General features: G+C 43.2%; 1 protein-coding gene and 1 long non-coding RNA gene across 6 annotated transcripts in view; both read right to left on the reverse strand.

Moving 5' to 3' along the window:
* Nucleotides 1–17,686, reverse strand: part of DIP2B (disco interacting protein 2 homolog B) — a 190,829-nt gene that overhangs the window by 72,755 nt on the left and 100,388 nt on the right. For all 5 annotated transcript variants that reach the window (XM_083427265.1, XM_083427268.1, XM_083427269.1 and 2 more), the window contains exon 3: nucleotides 40–162. In XM_083427265.1, the coding sequence (XP_083283391.1) occupies nucleotides 40–162 (123 nt within the window). The remainder of the gene's footprint in view (nucleotides 1–39; nucleotides 163–17,686) is intronic.
* LOC310671840 lies at nucleotides 10,660–16,394 on the reverse strand. The gene is made up of 3 exons (XR_014508247.1): nucleotides 16,190–16,394; nucleotides 14,421–15,813; nucleotides 10,660–14,269 (listed from the first exon to the last, which is right to left on the reverse strand). It is a non-coding gene; the product is annotated as an uncharacterized lncRNA (long non-coding RNA).

Raw genomic sequence — 17,686 nt, forward strand, 5'->3', positions numbered from 1 at the left:
CCCCTCAATGTTTCTCAGATGAATTTGTAGTAGCCTTACCGGATCGATAGCGTTCATCTCTAGCTCCCCCAGATCGTGCCCGATGATACTTGGATGAAGACGGTGCTGCTGCTGGAGTGGGTGTCTGATTTCGGGGTTCCTTTTGCAGACCTGGGTCGACCCCTGGGGAAATATTACCAACAAAATACTACTTTATGAAAGAGTCAAAGAAAATAAATGGCTTCTTCTGACCAGCATTAAGGATCTGTATTGGCTGATTGCCCAGTAACGATATAGGAACTTTTGCACGCAAATGAGAAATTTACAACTGGCAGAATTTTTTACAGCAAAATCTTACACAACTGCATCAAGTTGTGGGATTTCCTTTACTGAGACTTTGAAAAAGGTAAAAAGGTAAAGGTAAAGGACCCCTGGATGGTTAAGTCCTGTCAAATGCGACTATGGGGTTGCAGTGCTCATCTTGCTTTCAGGCCGGGGGAGCCGGTGTTTGTCCACAGACAGCTTTCCAGGTCATGTGGACAGCATGACTAAACCGCTTCTGGTGCAACGGAAAGACAGAGCGCACAGAAACGCTGCTTACCTTCCCGCCACAGCGGTACCTATTTATCTACTTGAACTAGTGTGCTTTCAAAATGCTAGGTTGGCAGGAGCTGGGACAGAGCAATGGGAACTCACCAAGTCGCAGGGATTCACACCTTTTAAGAACAGGCTACATGACCATCCACAAAAGATTCTTTGAATATTACAGCACAGGCAGAAAAAATCCCAGGAGTCTTGAATGCCTATATCCATACACATGTTATAGTGCTGTCTAAGCTTATAAAATATTCAACCAAGGGTCAACTTGCTAACTTAAAAATTAGTTGCCAACAGCAAGGAACACGCAACAGCATTCAGCCCTGGTCTAGAATAGCAAACAGCATCCAGCTCATGATGTTAATTTATCTGGTCCTTACACAGTACTTGCAGAGCATGCATAGGGTCCACAAGGTTTTGAGCAGAGGGGAGGATGAAGTGAGGGCAGAAATTGGAGCATGTGCTGACCAGGTGCCTGCACATTTAAGCAACATTTGGAGAGTCTTAACTCCCACCCCAATTACACTGCCCATGAAGGAACTAATAATTAAGTCATTATGCTTTTATCAGGAACATGAACAGCAACTGACAGAGTGCAGTGCAGATGACGCACAACTAGGCACAAGCCTTTAGCGTTCTGCAGGCTGAAACATAGGCAAAAAAATGCATTCTCCTAGCAGGGCAGATAACAACATCTCCCAGCTGAGCAAGTAAGTGGCAGTTTATACCTCCTCTAGGAACAGCAAAGCTATCTCAGCTGCATTTCCCAGCCCTAAAAATCTACGAGGAGCAACCTGAATAACCTTGCAATGTTTTCCCCCAACACGACAGTCGTAGTTGCATATGCTTCCCCCTTCCTTATTCTTTAGGGAAAGGAGAGTGTCAGAAGCCATCCAAGTTGGGGCAGAATGAGGAGGTTTGTGGAAAATATTTGCAGCTAGGTTCAGTTTATTCTTGTATGCACATTTATCAGCAAATGTATGCATGTAGATTCATGAACCCAGAAGGATGAGTGCAGTGGAAAAAAAGCATTGGGGGAGGAAAATATTACCCCTGGAACTTGTTACTTCTAACCTTCCAAGCGTGAGTCAAATAAGAAACTGATCAGAGTATGTCAATCTAATTCCTGATATTTCATATCCTCCAACATTTCTCCGATGAAAATAGGGACGTCCCATTCCATAAGGATAATGGGGGATATTTATACCCCACACACATCTTACTGGGTTGCCCCAGCTACTCTGGGCAGCTTCCAACATACCGTATTTTTCGCCCTATAGGACGCACTTTTCCCCCTCCAAAAATGAAGGGGAAATGTGTGTGCGTCCTATGGGGCGAATGCAGGCTTTCGCTGAAGCCTAGAGAGTGAGAGGGGTCGGTGCGCACCGACCCCTCTTGCTCTCCAGGCTTCGCGGACCTCTCCGCAAGCAGCGGGAGCGCTCCCGCTACTTGCGGAGAGTTGCCTGCATGCTGAAGCCTGCGCGCGCTGAGATCAGCGCGTCCAGGCTTCGCGGACCTCTCAGCAAGCAGCGGGAGCCAGCGCTGGGCTCCCACAGCTTGCAGAGATCTGCCTGTTTGGGGGCTGGGGTCGGGGGAAGCTCGGGCCTCCCCCGCCTCAGCCCCGCGCCTGGAGGGGGAATAATTTTTTCCCCTTTATTTCCCCCCCAAAAAACTAGGTGCGCCTTATGGGACGGTGCGTCCTATAGGGCAAAAAATACGGTATATAAAAACATGTAAAACATTTTTTTAAATAAAAACCTTCCCTATACAGGTTTGCCTTCAGGCAGCTTGGGGGTCGGAAAACTCCATACCCTCCAACATTTCTCCAATGAAAATAGGAACATCCTAAGGAAAAGTGGGAATTCCAAGATCAAATCAGAAACCAGGATGGCTTTTCTAAATCAGGGACGTCTCTGGAAAATAGGGACACTTGGAGAGTCAGATATTTTTCAACCAAAGCCCTGAAGTCTTATAGGGATAATAAAAGCATTCAAGCACAATAAAGCAAAATACAAAAAGTTTATAAACACGGTGGTATAGGCTTGTTTGGATGTGGGAAGGGAAATGTGTTATTTTAAAAGTTGCTGACCTTTCTGAATGAACAATTGGAATCTGCTATTTTTACTAAGTAGGCCACAATAGAGAAGTGGATTATTTCACAGAAGGCTACCTGACTTGGAAATCTGATATGCAGTACATCCATTTTTAAAAGATTGGCAGGAAGTGCTTGGAAAAATAAGTTGTTTACAATTTGGGAGACGAAGGCCTTAGAGTGGAAGTGGAGGCATTCACTAGTCAGGATGAGTGATGTTATCCCCAGTTTAGAAATAAATTCATAGCTTAGATCAGCATTTTTCAAAGTTTCCACCTTCCGCACTGATTTGCCTGTCAAGGAATTGCATTATGAAGAATTCTGTAGCAGGTTCTAGGGTTCTGCTCACACAAGATACTGGCTGTGCTTCATGGTCAGAGTTGGACCAATACCCTAACTCAGCAGCTCTCAAATGGTGGACCAGGGGACATCTGTGGCTGGGTCTCCGTACCACAGCTTGCCCTATCTCTCCTCACTCACCCACCCTGCCCTTGCTAAGCCCCAGTAATTTTCAGTCCTCTCAAATAGGTCCTGGGAGTTGGAAATTGGAGAATTCCTGTATTAACACACATAATAAACCATCTCCTAAAGATGCACACGTTACAGAAGAAAATTGGTAGGGAAAGGCAAACTTTGCCTGACACTGCAGATGCTCACATTAAGCAACACTATATACAAGGACTCCATGATCACTGCAGATGGTGACAGCAGCCACGAAATTAAAAGACGCCTGCTTCTTGGGAGAAAAGCAATGACAAACCTAGACAACGTCTTAAAAAGCAGAGACATCACCTTGCCAACAAAGGTCCATATAGTTAAAGCTATGGTTTTCCCAGTAGTGATGTATGGAAGTGAGAGCTAGACCATAAAGAAGGCTGAAGAATTGGTGCTTTTGAATTATGGTGCTGGAGGAGACTCTTGAGAGTCCCATGGACTGCATGAAGATCAAACCTATCCATTCTTAAGGAAATCAGCCCTGAGTGCTCACTGGAAGGACAGATCCTGAAGCTGAGGCTCCAATACTTTGGCCACTTCATGAGAAGAGAAGACTCCCTGGAAAAGACCCTGATGTTGGGAAAGATGGAGGGCACAAGGAGAAGGGGATGACAGAGTATGAGATGTTTGGACAGTGTTCTTGAAGCTACCAGCATGAGTTTGACCAAACTGTGGGAGGCAGTGGAAGACAGGAGTGCCTGGCGTGCTCTGGTCCATGGGTCACAAAGAGTAGGACACGACTACACAACTAAACAACAACAACGACAACATATACAAGGAACACAGTTTGAAGACCAATATAATGAGTTAAATATTCTCTGGTATGGCTAAATTATTTATTGCTTGGGGTCAGGTTTGAAAAATCCAACTGCCTCGGTCACATAAGTATCTGAAATTCAGTGTTGACTCCTAAAACATAGCTTGCTGGCAGCAATATAAAATTGATCACATACATAACAAGTAACTGTTTCACAACTGAAGAAAATAGCTGCAAACCACAAGATTCCCAACCCCCTTCAATGAATAGCCCCCGATGACAGTCTATCCAATGAAAACTAGGCTACATTTAGGAGAGTTCGCCATTTTTTTTAAAAAAATCATTAAATATATTTGGGCGGTTTTGGATGAAGAGGTGAACTGTCTCTGAGGAGAAAGTAAGCCTTTACCACTAATACACGGAATCAAACATTTATAGAATTTCATAAATTTCTAATCTTTAAAACAGTCCCTGAAGAATGAGAGGAGCAGAAAGGGCGGGAGTGGGAATACTTAGAAAAAGTTGTGTGAAATAAAATAAGCAAATCTGAGCCAAAGTTAACCCAATTCTGCAACAAGGAAAACCTAGCCCTGCAACTTGTAAAAAAAATATGCTTATGTTTATAATTTAATTCATTTTATAATTTAATTCATTTGATTTGAATCTCACCTTTCTTCCACCAAGGAAGTTGGCACCATACCAGGAATTTCTAGCCATTCTCCCATCTAGTGGTCCCTCAACAGACCCACTTAGCTTCAGCCAAGGTACTGCATTGCGAGCCTTCAGCCCTTGCCCCAGGACATGTTTTTATTACTTTGCATAATCAACTGCATGTTTTTTCTATTCTGCATAATTTATTCTGCTTCTACGTGCCACACAAAAAGCACAAGAGCCTATATGGAGCTTTGAAGACACAACCTTTGACCACAGGAAAACACTCCTGAATAAAATGTGATTTCAGGAGGCACTGGTTCAATAATTTCAAGCCTAACTACAAAATATTAAGGACTATAAACTTAGTTTTCTAAATACAAGCTTGAACTTCTAAGGATGCTGATTTCTACATTATGTGCTTTGTCTGTACTTGCACAAAATTGTGGTGTACACTAAGCCCTACCTGTATATTCACTCTTCACTTAGTATCCAATTTTCATGTTAAACATACAATGCTCGCTCTAACATACCCACATACTTATTTAAGGCCCATCAGTCCATGAACCTAGCACTGTTAATTATAGTTTTCTTCTACTGTCGTTTCAGCTGCTAATTAGCAGTCACACTGGGTATCAGCTCAGCGTTGCATGAAAAGCAGAGGAATTATAAGAAGAGATCAAACTGCTTTTTTGTAGATAAATAACAAGGTTCTAAAATTAGCTGGAAATCCCCAAAGAATAAAATATACTTATTTGTAGCATTGCTGGGGAAAACTCACCGATGAGCAAGAATGGGAAAATTACAGAGACTATTGAAGCCTGGGGGAGCAGAAAGATTCATAAGTGTTTCTTCCATTTTTTCCCCTTCTTGTTTTTCTCCTCTTCTTTTCTGTTAATTGCAACGGGATGAATGTAACATGATAGAGGGATTTTGTGCCAAACATTTTGAGCTGTGACGAACCGACAACTGAAGATGCTGAACGTTCTTTACTGGCTAGCCAAATGGGATGTCCAATGTTTGGTAGCAAATAAATGTAGGGGCTATAGGTAGGGACCTCTTACAAACAGGCAAAATACTACAGGCAAATACAGACAAAGATACAGACATAGTGTGTGTGTGTGTGTGTGAGAGAGAGAGAGAGAGAGAGAGAGAGAGAGAGAGAGAATGTGGGTGGGTGTTCACATTTCAACTGTCATTTCTTTCATGGCTTTGGTTCCCAATTTTCACAAGTTTACAAAAAAAAAAAAAAAAAACAGTTCTGTAAGAACAGCATGCTTGCCATGTTGATCCCAGAGGGTGAGACTAACAAAGAACTAAAACATACTGTCATTCATTCAAATGGGCCCAGACATGGAAATTTTTCTACAAAAAATGATGCATCTTTACAAGTTTCAGGTTGCAGAGGATTACAAAATAATGGAGAACAGTCAGAAATACACTTCATACCCACAGCTTCACTTTCAATCCTAGACATTTTTCTCTTGGGATAACCCGCAACATTAAAAAATGGCTTCAAAGTAAACTAAATGAATTAATGGGGGAAGTACCTGGAAAAGAGACAACTACCTTTCTTGAAGCACTTATAATATGTGTCCCATACACAAGGTATTAAGACTTTTAATACGTATACTCAAAAGACTTCCAGAATAGTTGCTTATCCCACTCCAGTACTTATCTCTGAAGAAACTCTATTCAACAATTGTTTTAGTGTATTCTAGAGAGAATGCAAGCAATGGATTTATATCAGCACTAATAAGTTACAAACCACAGCACTTACTTCCACAAAGGGTTGCATAGCTTACCTTGGATAACCATATGAGATATAAGTGAGAGTAAAAGAGCAAAGAAGTATTTTAGAGTGCTTCAGTAAAAGTCCTGCAGCTAATGGTACAACTATAAAGTAGCCTAAGCCATGCCTTGGGGAGAGGTTTGTGTAGTCCAAATTCAAAATCATTTAAGAGTTTAGATTCAAGAACAGAACTGCAATTAAATGGTTTGGGACCTGTCTTGCCTCAAACTGCTTATTCTGGAAAATCAAAAATGTGATGAAATAAAGAAAAAGAGCTGGCTACCACCCCCTATATTGAGGGCTGCTCAACCCAGACCTCAGATGGCCTCTTCCAGTAGTTTCAGGTACATATTGAAAAGCACAAAGAGAGAGAACCTGAGATTTAATTGTATATCTGTAAGCCCTGAAATTGGTAACAGAAAATCGATTAGCCAGCTCAAAGGATTCTTTTTCTTTTTCTTGGCAGAGATCTCCCTGAATCTTTAGACTATTTCCACCCCCACCCTTATACAGGACTATCTTCAAAATTCTGTTAGGCAGAGCTGGGAAGTCAACTTGGACCAACTCATGCCAGTAAACATTTAAGTACTATACTTGTAAAACAGTGGGGTCAACAATGTCATGGCAGAAATACAATACTGAAAGATTTTAAAAATTAACTATGGTCAGCTCAAGGGCACCTTATACACATTTTTGCCCGCAAAACTGCGGGGGATACTTGATCTCTGCTGGAAATGTCAAATTAAATAAGCATTAACAGCTTCTACAATCCACATAGCAATAACTTCTTTCCAGAAGAGTTTACGCAGTTTGTTTAATGCTAAGAAACCCAAATATTGACTGTAACAATCTTTGGACTAATACCAAGCAAAGGTAATAGGCCACTTTAAAAACAAACAAACTGAAAATAGAGTGCCTAGCAGAGCCTATCGAAGGGCTCCAATCCAGCACACATGTCTCTGGGAGTAAGTTCCACTTGAGTTTGCAAGTGCTTGCATCAGACGGTTGCACTGTATCATACTTTAGCACTGAAGGTAACCCATTCAAATGCACCCTATTCCCACTCGCAATTTGCCGCCTTTTTAAAAAGGTATCCAGAGACAGAGAAGTGAGAGCTGATCGCCGAAGAATTGATGCTTTTGAATTATGGTGCTGGAGGAGACTCTTGAGAGTCCCATGGACTGCAAGAAGATCAAACTTCTCCATTCTTAAGGAAATCAGCCCTGAGTGCTCACTGGAAGGGCAGATCGTGAAGCTGAGGCTCCAATACTTTGGCCACCTCATGAGAAGAGAAGACTGCCTGGAAAAGACCCTGATGTTGGGAAAGATGGAGGGCACAAGGAGAAGGGGACGACAGAGGACAAGATGGTTGGACAGTGTTCTTGAAGCTACCAGCATGAGTTTGACTAAACTGCGGGAGGCAGTGGAAGACAGAAGTGCCTGGCGTGCTCTGGTCCATGGGGTCACGAAGAGTCGGACACGGCTAAACAACAACAACAACATCCAGAGACAGCTGCCATCCTACAAGCAAAGTGTACTTGAATGCGAGTGAGCTGCAGGGCAACCAGGTTTCTCTATTTTGGTACCCAAAGCAGCACTAAGCAAACACTATATCAGAGTTCACATAGGAGAATATAATTCTGATTTGTAAGACTGATTTTCAGGTAATCTTAGGTACAATTTCAATGCAGTGCTGTCATCCACTGACATACCCCACCCCATGGCTAGCTGCCATTCAACTCACATGCAGTACAGAGCCTGCCACAAGAAAATCAGCCAATGTTATCCACACATTCAGCGGTAGCCAAGGACTCTTGAATAGCTAAATGCTTTCACAATCCCAGGTTCACACATTATTAAGACACAATAATTGTAATGGAAAGAAACAAATTATGACCCCGGGTTTCAACCATGGTTCATTTAATGTGACATGTGAACCAAGCTGTTATTTTAGAGCAAGAAAAGCTGAGTCATTTGGTTTTCAAAACTGTCACGAAACGAAGAATATAGGTATTGCTTGCTGCCTTCGGTAGTCAAAGCCAAGCAAAACTGGCACCAGCAGACCAGGGGGGTGGGGTGGAATTAGGTGTACAAACTACAAGTTATCAGCTATACACCAATGAGGAGGAGAGGGTACCATTACCTTGTCATTGACTAGGGAACTGGTCACAAAATGGGTCCATATTCAAACAGTCTCATGTTTTGGGGACGGCAAAGTGGGAGGGCTCAACCTCTAAAATAACACAATGAAATACTTTTTACGATGCTTGGTTACTGGGGATAGAGAGACTCTGACTTGTCATGAATTGTGTGCACTAGGCAACAGGTACTTCTCACACCTGCACAAGCTTATTCCACACAACAACATTCCAAAGAGCAACCGATACACTACCTGGAGGAAATAATCTCATTACTTTCCAATGGCAAATACTGCAGCTTGAATATAGGGGAAATGCAGTATTTTATATTGGGGGAAAGGCATTTAAGCCCCCCACAACAAATGACCCAAACTGCACATTTATGGGGCAATTAAAAATAAACAATCTGGCAGGACCTGGAGAGAGGGGTGCCAACTTGAATAAAATATTGCCCGGGGGGGGGGGGATAAGCCCTGACTTGCATAATCAATCACAAGATGTGGCACATGCATACCATTTGAATGGCAATGCCCATGAACTTTGGGAGTCCATGGTCCCCTCAAATATTTTATTGGAGGCGGGAGAGACTTCGGCCCCTAGAAATTGACATATGATAGCCATGTTCAAATATATAAAAGGATGTCACATAGAGGAGGGAGAAAGGTTGTTTTCTGCTGCTCCAGAGAAGCAGACACGGAGCAATGGATCCAAACTACAAAAAAGAAGATTCCACCTAAACTTTGGAAGAACTTCCTGACAGTAAGAGCTGTCAAGGAGTTTGCTGCCAAGGAGTGTGGTGGAGTCTCCTTCTTTGGAGGTCTTTAAGCAGAGGCTTGACAACCATATGTCAGGAGTGCTCTGATGGTGTTTCCTGCTTGGCAGAGGGTTGGACTCGATGACCCTTGTGGTCTCTTCCAACTCTATGATTCTATGATTCTATGACTCCTATGCTTGGATATGACTGTTTTCCTAACTGGAGTTTTCTATAGAATTAAAGACCCAAACTTTTTTTTAAAAAAAACAACAACTGTCCAATATATGTCTTTTGGAGCAAACCCAATCCTGAACTACAGGGGAACAAAGAAAGCAGCAATTATACTGCAATGAAGTGGGGAGGAGAGGGAGCTGAGCTTCCTGTAGGAAATCTGTATGACATGACATTTATGCTGACTAAAATAAAAGCAGCTGACACCTTGTCTGTATTTTGGCAGGGTTACCAGGTTAGCTATTTACTTGTCTGGTGCCTCCTCTCTACTCCACCCTGAACCCCAGGATCATGACTGTGTCTGGGCTTGCTAGAAATGAGTCAGTTCACCTTTTTTTAAAGGAACTTTGGCATGCCATTCGTCATACCCAATCTGTGCGCCATAATTGTGTGTGAAACATGTCGAGTAAGGTGTGTGGGCAGCCTTGCCACTAACACACTGCAATGACTCCCCTATTATATAAATGGACATGGAGGAATAAATTCCATCTCTGTGCAGTGCCCGGTTTGCTTTAGCTGGCTGGCAAATGATGATGACGTTTATGAATATCACTCATTCCTTTGGTTGCTCTTACACTTACCACTACAGCACAGCTATTTAAAAGCAGTAGCTAGGGATGCTTCATAAATGGCAGATGGACACCCTCTATCCACTCCTGGCATGGGGCAAAGTAAAGGCTGATCACCCTGTGGTAAATGTCACATACCGTATTTTTTGCTCTATAAGACGCACTTTTCCCCTCCTAAAAAGTAAGGGGAAATGTGTGTGCGTCTTATGGAGCGAATGCAAGCGGAAGGCTCTGCTCAACGGTCCCTTTAAAGAGCCGCGTAGAACGGCTGCCCTTCTCCCTCCTCGGGGAAAAGCCCCCAAGAGCCGCACACACGCTCCGTGCACTCTTTAAAGGGAGCGCGGCTCTTGGGGGAACCTTCATCCCGCTGCCCGGGAGAGGCTGCGCGCGGCTATCCCATAAGCCAGGACAGCAAGTGGGATCGCTGCGCAGTGATCCTGCTTGCTGTCCTGACTTCTGGCTTAGCCGTGTGAAGCCTCTTGAGGGCAGGGGGAGCAATCAGCCCTGAAGAGGCTTCGCGCAACTATCCCAGAAAACAGAAGAGCAAGAGGCTATCCCAGAAACCAGATCCCTCTTGCTGTTCTGGGTTCTGGGATTCAGAATATTTTTTTTCTTGTTTTCCTCTTCCAAAAACAAGGTGCGTCTTATGGTCTGGTGCGTCTTATAGAGCGAAAAATACGGTAATTAAGATGTGAGAACCTATTCCAATTTGAGATTAATACTGATTTTTTTATTATTATTATTAAACATCACCTTAAATTTAGGAGGATTCATAAAGTGAGGAAGGATTTAAGACTGAGGGTTGGCATGTGTACTGCTTCAGTAGCATTGAAACAATTGTACTCAATGCTTCCAAGTGCCACCACGCAGCAACAGTACAGGAAGAAGTCTGTCATTACCTCTGGATAGGTAAAGGTAAAAGGTAAAGGACCCCTGGACGGTTAAGTCCAGTCAAAGGCAACTATGGGGTTGCGGTGCTCAGCTCACTTTCAGGCCAAGGGAGCTGGCATTTGTCCACAGACATATTTCCGGGTCATGTGGCCAGCATGACTAAACCGCTTCTGGAGCAACGGACCACTGTGGCGGAAACCGGAACAAACAGAAATGCCGTTTACCTTCCTGCCAAAGTGGTACCTATTTCTCTACTTGAACTGGTGTGCTTTCAAACTGCTAAGTTGGCAAGAGCTGAGACAGAGCAATGGGAGCTCACCCCGTCACGGGGATTTGAACCACCGATCGGGAAGCCCAAGAGGCTCAGTGGTTTAGACCAAAGTGCCAACTGCATTCCTACCTCTGGATAAGGTGTATATTAACAGCAGTGAGGAGACCAGGATCTATTGGAAACGCTGGGTGATTTGCCGTAGATCAATAAGGAGACTTCCATATTGTTTAACAACAGCAACAACAAAGCCTTTCCCCCACCCCACCCCACCTAAATTAGACAGATGAAATGAAGAAGCCTAACCAAGAAGTGGACATTGTGTGTGTGAAAGGACTGTGAGGTAAGTTTCATTCTGGAACTGAAAACCAATTAGGCTTAGAACATCCTCTGAAGGTTAATTCTAAGTGTTTATCTTTTGCATATGGCTCTGGATGGTAGATCTTGGTGTTCTAGGGGTAAAAAAACAAAGCAGAGCCAACAAACCTGAAGTCTGTCCTTCCCTGCTCTGTTATACTTGCTCACAAACCTAAGGGTAGTCTTTTGAGCAAAAGCCACAATAGTGGAGCTAAAGACCTCGGTGACATGCAAAACTGTACTTTTGTGCCTGCATTTATGCATAATGCAAGATTGAGTGGGAATTCCATTCAGCCACCTGGATGCTTTGCATAGAATAATTTGCCCATATGGTAAGCCAAAGAGCAAACATGCAAAACACAGAGGATGACCAATCAAAAATACAGAATGAATATGCCCTGCTTATGCGTGAAATGCAGAAACTGCTGCCTGCGCTATTTTACAAAGCTTCACAATTTTTGGCCTTCTCCTGAAGCTGGGTGGTTTTACTCCTCTCCTCAAATTTATGCCAGTGTGTACTGAATGCCAAAAAGATCAATGGCAGGAAATTGGCAAGAATCAATGCAAGCGTTTGGCTGCCTAGTTTAATTAACAAAGCAAAGGAATATGATATACAACCTTACCCTTGCCCTAATTTCTTCTAGTTTTCCAGAAGGACAATGCGGTTTATTTGTTTATTTATTTAACTTGATTTATTAGATGGCCCATAACTGTGATTCTCTGGGCAATGTACAAAGAAATGTTAAAGCAGGATGAAATCTACATCATTATCAGCCAAGATCCCCAAAAACCCCACAGTGATAATACTACTGCGTTGGCACTGGACACCAATAAAACTTCAACTGAGCTCTCCTCAGTGCTGGAGCAGCTGTAATTCACCAGGCATTTTTGTTCATAAGTGGTGGGATTGCAAACCAAAAGACCTATTCTGAAAGGATATATTCACCACACTCACACTGATTACTAATCATCATCTGGAGTTGGAGCCTAACCTAGCTTTTTTTGTCACTGGCTAAAAGATTTCTGTACCCTTACATACAAAAACTCTGATAATGCTCCCATTGTCAGCCACCAGGGCAGAAATATACTGCTTTATCAAAGAGCTCTCCAAGTGGTGTACAAATAAAATTGTAAATAAAACACAGCTAAAATCCACAAACCAATTAAAAACAACCATCATCATTAAAAAAAAAAATAGAGGTCACTCAATTATTTGGGTAAGCTTGCTGAAACAAAAGAAGCTTTTGACAGGCGTCTAAAATAATAAGAAGAAGAATGAAGATAACATGATCACTATCAGTACCTGAGTACCTAAACAACTCATGAAGATGATACCAGCAAATTTTGTTAACCACATGCCATTAATTAAGCAAATAAGATGAAATTTTCTAGAACATTATCTACTTCTATCAAGTGCTGAGTAAGCTGCCCGCAACTTCACCTTTTAAGGAGAGTGCACTGATTCAGGCCACTAGGACTGATCAGCATGTCTATCTCTAAACATCTCAATTTTGGCTCTGATTTTCAATTATTTGCCTGAGGGTAAGTACAGGGCTGGCCCAAGACATTTTGGCACAGGAGGCGAACCACAAAATGCCCCTCCCCATACACAGACCAGCCAAAGAAGAAGGGGTGAGTGAAGATCTACATTGGGAACAGGAAAGGGAGAATCAAATCAACCTTACCTGATGGTTGAAATGGGAATCAAAGGCTGTTGCGAGGGGGGAAGGGGATCTGCTCTGAACCACACCAAGTGGGTGCAGAGCCAATGAGACTCCAGAGGGCAGCCCCCACTATTCCCTCCCTAGGGATAGGTGGAGACCAGCAGGACCTCCTATAGGCCACTGTAGAGGCGGCATGGGGGGGGGGGGCTGTGACAGTTTATTTCCTGGGGTAAAATTCTAAGAAAAGCTCAACAACTTTGGTCGGCCCTTGCGGCCCTTCACTTCATCAAATCTGGCCCTCTTTGAAAAAGGTTTGGACACCCCTGCCTGAGACAGTCACCTCATATTGCCTCATCAGTCAGTCAGTTTTATTGCACATAGCCAAAGGCTGCCGCAATGTACACAGAATCATTCAACAATCAAAAGAAAATATGCTGGATTGATACATCACGCTGCCCAACTGATGGGCCGATATGACCTCTCAGTGACTGAGATCAAAGAACTTCCCTTATATTCCCAGAAAAATATCTTTAAACGAACCATAAGGGCAGTGGCAACTAAAAACGATCTAAACTCTATGTACACATCTACATGCGCCCCATTATATTTTATACTTAGAGAGGCCAATGAACATACATCTTATTTTAAGGAATTGACTTTTGCACAACTTCGGAAAGCTTTTACAGAGTTACGATTAAATACAATAAACTCTGCTGATAGAGATGGGAGACACAGAGGCATACCAACAAACGAACATATTGCCTCATGGGTGGGCCGGCCCTGGGTAGGAGGAGGTGTTGATCTGCTGCCGTTGTGATTAAGGTTAGTAGAGTCACACAGTCAGGTTATGCAAGGAGCTGACATGCGAAGCAAGGAGCCACCCGTGAAGGATTCTGCTTCCTGGTAGCAGACAAAAGTTGTGCTCGACTTTCGCATCCCTTTCAACATGAGGATTTGGGAGGCTGCTTTTCGCCTGATGTTTCTCAGTGCAAGGATAACCTCCAAGGGAATGGGGAGGAGAGAATGTGCACACCCTTGTGCAGTGGCGTAGCGTGGGTTGTCAGCACCCGGGGCAAGGCAAGTAATTTGCACCCCCTAACCCGTGGATTTGCGCCCCCTAACCCTAACCCCCAGATGTTGCGCCCGGTGCGGCTGGCCCCCCCTGCACCCCCCACGCTACGCCACTGCCCTTGTGTGAAAATCATGCAAGCATTTATTATGCCAGGATAACAGAAAGATGCTGGTTTCTCCCCCACCAGCCAGAGCTTCTCTATATTCCGCACGTCTTAGTGGTGTGGAAAACTACAAGTTCAAACCAAGGATAGAGGAAGGAAGACATTTTGCCTCAACCCCCACATGAGTTGCTCTTCCTTTACAGCAAGCAGCACATTCAAAAGCTGCATGCTTCCTCAACAGTTTCTTCAAAGTTCTAAGCACAATTAAACATCTCACTTCCAAGAAGCGATTTGTTTTTCTCCTATTCCGGCCTGGAAGCAAGGCCATTCATTTTCATTAGCAGCTAACACACCTGGACGGGAATGAGACTCACTGATGGCTGGCTCTTTGTGCCTTCTATAACAAAAAGCAGCCAAGCAAGATTTTGAGATTAGGGGAGGAGGCAGGCTGCATAGTATTTACAGTAAATCAAGCACTGCTGTACTGCTCCCTGACAAAGCAAACAGGAGTCAGCTAAGCCTGGCAGATGTTAGGTGGCTGTATTTAGAATTCCCTTTAGAATAATCCTGTTGGATCTGCAGTTTCTGCTGGCGGGATCTTCTAGATAGGCAACGCGGTAGCAGTAGTTTTGTTGGGGGGGTTATGAGCTGCTGCTGAAGGTTTAACTGCCATTAGTTTTTAGCTGCATCTCCCCTTTAGTACATGGAAAGGCATCATAAATAAAATGGCTGACAATGGGTTTTTTTTGGGGGGGGGGGGCAAAACTGGCAGAACTGTTCCTTTATTAGGCCTCAATGACAAACAGTCAACAATGTGCTCATTCATAATCAGTAACAAAGCCAGAGAGGCAGATGTGAAAGGAAATGCGTATGGATCTTATAGGTAGATCCATGCTTGTTGGCAACTTTGAGTTTAGTAGCAATTTAAAACACACACACACAAAAATATACCTATATGAGATATAGACATTTATTTAAAATTTCTAGAAGCCAGCACCACAGTTAGGCTCTCAAGTCTCTGCATCCTGGTCTTGCATCTTATAGAAGAAGAAAGATGGAGCTTGAAAGCAGACATATGAGGCATCATGAGGCCTGTACAGTGATCACAACACTGTAGTCTGAAGGTGCAGAACTACACATATGGTAGTTCCTGTAATTCAGGGCAGATTAAACTTGACATTTCTTATTTCAAATCCATGCCTGAACATGCAGTACAAAAAGTGGGGTATATAAGAAGCAGCCTTTGTCTTTTTCATCTACACTGAATAGTGATGCTTTTATCCAATGCAAACCAGCTGTGCTTTGTAAGAATGTACAATATGGGTTAACCGTTAAGGGAAATGATTCCACTAAAGTATGTCTAAATAAGTAGTGTAGTGGCTGAAAAGTATTATTATAAGCTACTATCATAAAACTATGGGACGCGGGTGGCGCTGTGGATTAAAGCCTCAGTGCCTAGGGCTTGCCGATCGAAAGGTCGGCGGTTCAAATCCCCACGGCGGGGTGCACTCCCACTGTTCGGTCCCAGCGCCTGTCAACCTAGCAGTTCGAAAGCACTCCCGGGTGCAAGTAGATAAATAGGGACCGCTTACTAGCGGGAAGGTAAACGGCGTTTCCGTGTGCGGCTCTGGCTCGCCAGAGCAGCGATGTCACACTGGCCACGTGACCCGGAAGTGTCTTCGGACAGCGCTGGCCCTTGGCCTCTTTGAGTGAGATGGGCGCACAACCCTAGAGTCTGTCAAGACTGGCCCGTACCGGCAGGGGTACCTTTACCTTTACTTTATCATAAAACAGTCCCTGTTGTCTAAAGAGTGTAAAAAAAAAAAAATGTATATTGGGGAATAAGCATGCAGAAGATAACACAATGGCCTAGTGATATAGACCAACTTCTTTGGGAGGTGGCTGAAATTATGGTGTATTTTTTTAAAAAAAAATCAATGGCATTGACCTACTTATTGATCCGCCTGCATTTGAGAAAGGAGGTAGGAAGACAGGGCTCGCTATGGGCTCTCGTTTTCAGCAAGGTGGGGGGAGAGGGGAGAGCAAAAAGAAAAGGTAAATGAACAGAGGTTGGTTATTTTAAAAAGTTGCCTAATACAAGCCACAAAGATGCTTGAGAAGAGCCTGCTCGCACCACTATAAATGCCATTCTTAATTTTTACAAAATAAAGGCCTGGTTATCCAAATAACAGCTGTAAAAAGCTAGATCCATTCCCTAAAGGGAGCCATGCAGAAGTAATAATATGCAGTTAGGAACATTGTATTTAAAGAAAACACACAATCAATTTATATGTATGTATAGTATGTGCATCAGGCAAAATGATACACAGTGCTCCAATTTTTTCCAGGAATCTTCTGAATGAATGTGCATCATTTACCAAACACTACAGCCCTGCCTTGGAATATTTTGATGACTGGGAATGCTATACAGTGGTACCTCTGGTTACGAACTTAATTTGTCCTGGAGTCCATTCTTAACCTGAAATCGTTCTTAACCTGAGGTACCACTTTAGCTAATAGGCCTCCCGCTGCCGCCGCATGATTTCTGTTCTCATCCTGAGGTAAAGTTCTTAACCTGGGGTACTACTTCCGGGTTAGCGGAGTCTGTAACCCGAAGTGTTTGTAACCCGAGGTACCACTGTACTATAAACTACCACCAGAAAGAGGCAGAAAGGAAGGGTTTAGGGGTTCATAGGTTGGGAGAACAATGAGATGGACATAGACGAGTCTTTCATCCTGATTGCTGGAAGCCTATCACAGATTCTGCTTTCTGAGACTTTACCATACAAACCACCACATGCACACTTGTTTCTTCAATGCTATGTTGCTGAAATTTTTATATAGGATTGTTAAACAGCAGCATAATAATGGTTGTGCACATTTAGAGGTTCTATAAATAAAAAGAGTTAGCAATTAACAAGATGAAAGAAATGAAAGACCCTGGGATTGACTGATGCTTTTAATGAATAGCCCTGAATTGAGTCACTAGCAGGAACACCCCACTGTTAATAGTTTTACATTGCCCTTCATTTCTCATTACAGGGTCTTCTTGGTGGTGGCTCCAGAGCTGTTGAGTTCTCTTCTAGTTAATCTTCATTTGGCCCCTTCCATTGTAGAAAGTTGTAAAGGCCACAGCAGCTGTTGCTTCTTCACTATGGTCCTTCCTTCTAATTTAGCATCTCTGTATGTCTAATTTTTATCCACACAATGTTTCATATTTTGCCTGATGTTCTATTGTTTTTCATTTTTCTCTGTATGTCACTTTGTGAATGTTTG

The sequence above is a fragment of the Podarcis tiliguerta genome (assembly GCF_965153285.1).
Source record: "Podarcis tiliguerta genome assembly, chromosome: 2".
Taxonomy (NCBI): domain Eukaryota; kingdom Metazoa; phylum Chordata; class Lepidosauria; order Squamata; family Lacertidae; genus Podarcis; species Podarcis tiliguerta.